We start from the raw sequence: 2,259 nt of genomic DNA, 5'->3' as shown, positions 1-2,259 counted from the left end.
CCCAACTTCATGCCACGTATGCCCGTAAGTGTGATTTTGTAACAAATCATCCGTAGATGTAGGATTACTCATATTTTGTTATGTTCTAGCAAGTAAGCAGTATCGTCCGTGTCGTCCGTGTCGTACTCACGGAGGGTCTGCCCAGACCACGGTCAGACGGCCGACTTATTCAGATGTCTGGAATCTACCACACAACCCATAAAAAGACTTTCCGTGTGTCATGGGAGCCTTAACATGTTTGATCTGTACTAGTGTACACCCATATTCTACTAGCTATTTGTGGTATAACCTGGGCTGTAGCCAATATTTTTATTACCATATTTCTTTTTTTAAGTACTACATGCGCTTCTAGAAGTCTAGAGGAGGTGGTGATAGATCTGAAATTTGATTGTTCTAATAATCATTTTGATGTTTATACTAATAAGGGGTTTATGGTTTTAGTTTCTCCACGAGCCCTTGAGACCTCAAGACAGGCCCGAGCCACCCGAAAACCTGTTTTTAAATGCAACTGCACCTACGTGAGTGACGTCAGCAGCGATGTCACCCATGTGGTGAACAATTCTTTCACAAAATTGTGAAATAAATCTGAAACATAACTGAAACACGAATATTTTTGTGAAACAAACTGAAGTGGCGTTAGCAATGACGTCATCGGATTTACTTTTTATCACAATGTTTCACAATATTTTTCATGTATCACTTTTGTTTCATAAAAGCTTTATTTGTATTTCAATTATTAATTTTATATTAGACAAATATTAAAAGGCCCACCAATCTCAAAGGATGGACTGGACGGTAGATGTGAGACCCGTAGGTACCGTTGCCCGTAAAATCGACGTGTTCCTGAGCCACCCTCTGAGCTCTCTATCTGCTAGTTTATCAAGCGCGGTTGACGATTCTGCAGTTTTTCCTGATCTGGCCGGCGGTGCCGGTGAGGGGCTTTATGTTGCCCATTTTAATCATTGCCTTTGCGAAATCATATTGGAATATTGCTGGGTTGTTACTGTAATGTCGCACGAGCGCGTCTTGCGACCCGCCGTTGAAGAGCTCCTGATCAGAGTGGAACAGGCCGCGGCGGTCAATCAGGTCCTGGAAGTAGGCGGCGTCGAATGCCATTGGAGTCTTGGTGTCTATGGATGCCAGGCTGCTGCCTGTCCCGCACTTGGGGCACGTCTTCCGAAGCTGATTCGCGAAGGATGCATCGATGTTGGAGTCGTTGTAGATGCGGTCGCGGAAGCTGGGGCACTTGGCCATGCCGATGGTGTGGGCGCCAGACAGCACCGTCATGTCTTTCGGCGAGAGCCCCTGTCTGTCGAACTTGGTGATGAGCGTAGCGAGGCTGGCGCTCGCTAGTGGGAGGTCGGTGTTGGCGAGGGACCTGTTGGCCGTCATCGAGTCGCGCCGCCCGAGCAGCACGTCCCAGTATGGCCCGCCAAGCTACAAGTGACAGAAACAAACTTAATTCTTGAAATCAAGCAAAGTACTCCAATGGCATACCCCGACCGTCCGGCACGCACCAGAAATGTCCCGTCGCGCGCTGTAAGCGCGAGAATGTCGGCGCACGAGACGACGCCGGGGCACTTGGCCTCCACGCTTGCCTTGATGATGTCGATGGCATCGAAGCCACGAAGGGAATTCACGTTCGGGTCGGCGGACTTCTCGCCTCCATCGTCGAGAAGAATCGAGCCGTCGCAGCCCTGTAGTACATGGATGATAGATACTTCGCTCTCAGATATCATACGACTATACGAGTGTTGCGTCTGTCATGTTCAAATCAGCCCTATCGCTATTTGAAATGTTGAGTGGGGCTTATCTCACCTGGACAAAGCAGTCGTGGAAGAAGAGCCTCAGAAGCGAGGCGCCGATCCGACTTTCCTTGCCGACGGCATGTTTCATCTCCGCCCGCACGGTAGTCTCCAGGCTGGGGCAGGAGGCTTCGTAGAAATTCTTCGAGAGCTGCGCGTGGGCAACACCGGAGAGGAGAGAGACGACGATCAGGCAGTGCAGTAACCTACCATTAGACATGGCGATCAAAGCTAGATCGATTCTAGATTATGCCTAGACAACCGGAGTCGTCGTCCTGAAGTGACCAACGTACTCAAGTAGTGTAGCGCCTTGCGTTGTTCGATCACCTGTGAAGCCTGGGTCTCTATTTGTAGCTCGTCCACAGAGTTTCACGCACGCGGCGCGTTTTACAAAACGATCGCCGGGAAGTGCAAATTTAGAGAGCAATTGATATTGTTGAATCATTTCATGGAT

General features: G+C 49.2%; 1 protein-coding gene across 1 annotated transcript; it reads right to left on the bottom strand.

The window, feature by feature from the left end:
- Positions 1-879: 879 nt before the first annotated feature.
- Positions 880-2,034, bottom strand: LOC124684588 (peroxidase 2-like). Its single transcript, XM_047218865.1, has 3 exons — positions 1,819-2,034; positions 1,518-1,697; positions 880-1,437 (listed from the first exon to the last, which is right to left on the bottom strand). The coding sequence occupies exons 1-3, from the start codon at positions 2,023-2,025 to the stop codon at positions 880-882; spliced, it is 945 nt and encodes a 314-aa protein (XP_047074821.1). The 5' UTR covers positions 2,026-2,034.
- Positions 2,035-2,259: the final 225 nt, after the last annotated feature.

Source organism: Lolium rigidum, chromosome 1 (assembly GCF_022539505.1).
Source record: "Lolium rigidum isolate FL_2022 chromosome 1, APGP_CSIRO_Lrig_0.1, whole genome shotgun sequence".
Taxonomy (NCBI): Eukaryota; Viridiplantae; Streptophyta; class Magnoliopsida; order Poales; family Poaceae; genus Lolium; species Lolium rigidum.
The sequence above is the reverse complement of the archived record's forward strand: the minus strand, read 5'-3'. Positions and strand labels throughout refer to the sequence as shown.

Coding starts and splice junctions, on each gene's coding strand:
- LOC124684588 (XM_047218865.1), bottom strand. CDS start 2,025: ATGTCTAATGGTAGGTTACTGCACTGCCTGATCGTCGTCTCTCTCCTC. Junction 1,698..1,818: donor TCCACGACTGCTTTGTCCAG/GTGAGATAAGCC, acceptor CATGTACTACAG/GGCTGCGACGGCTCGATTCT. Junction 1,438..1,517: donor CGCGCGACGGGACATTTCTG/GTGCGTGCCGGA, acceptor TGTCACTTGTAG/CTTGGCGGGCCATACTGGGA.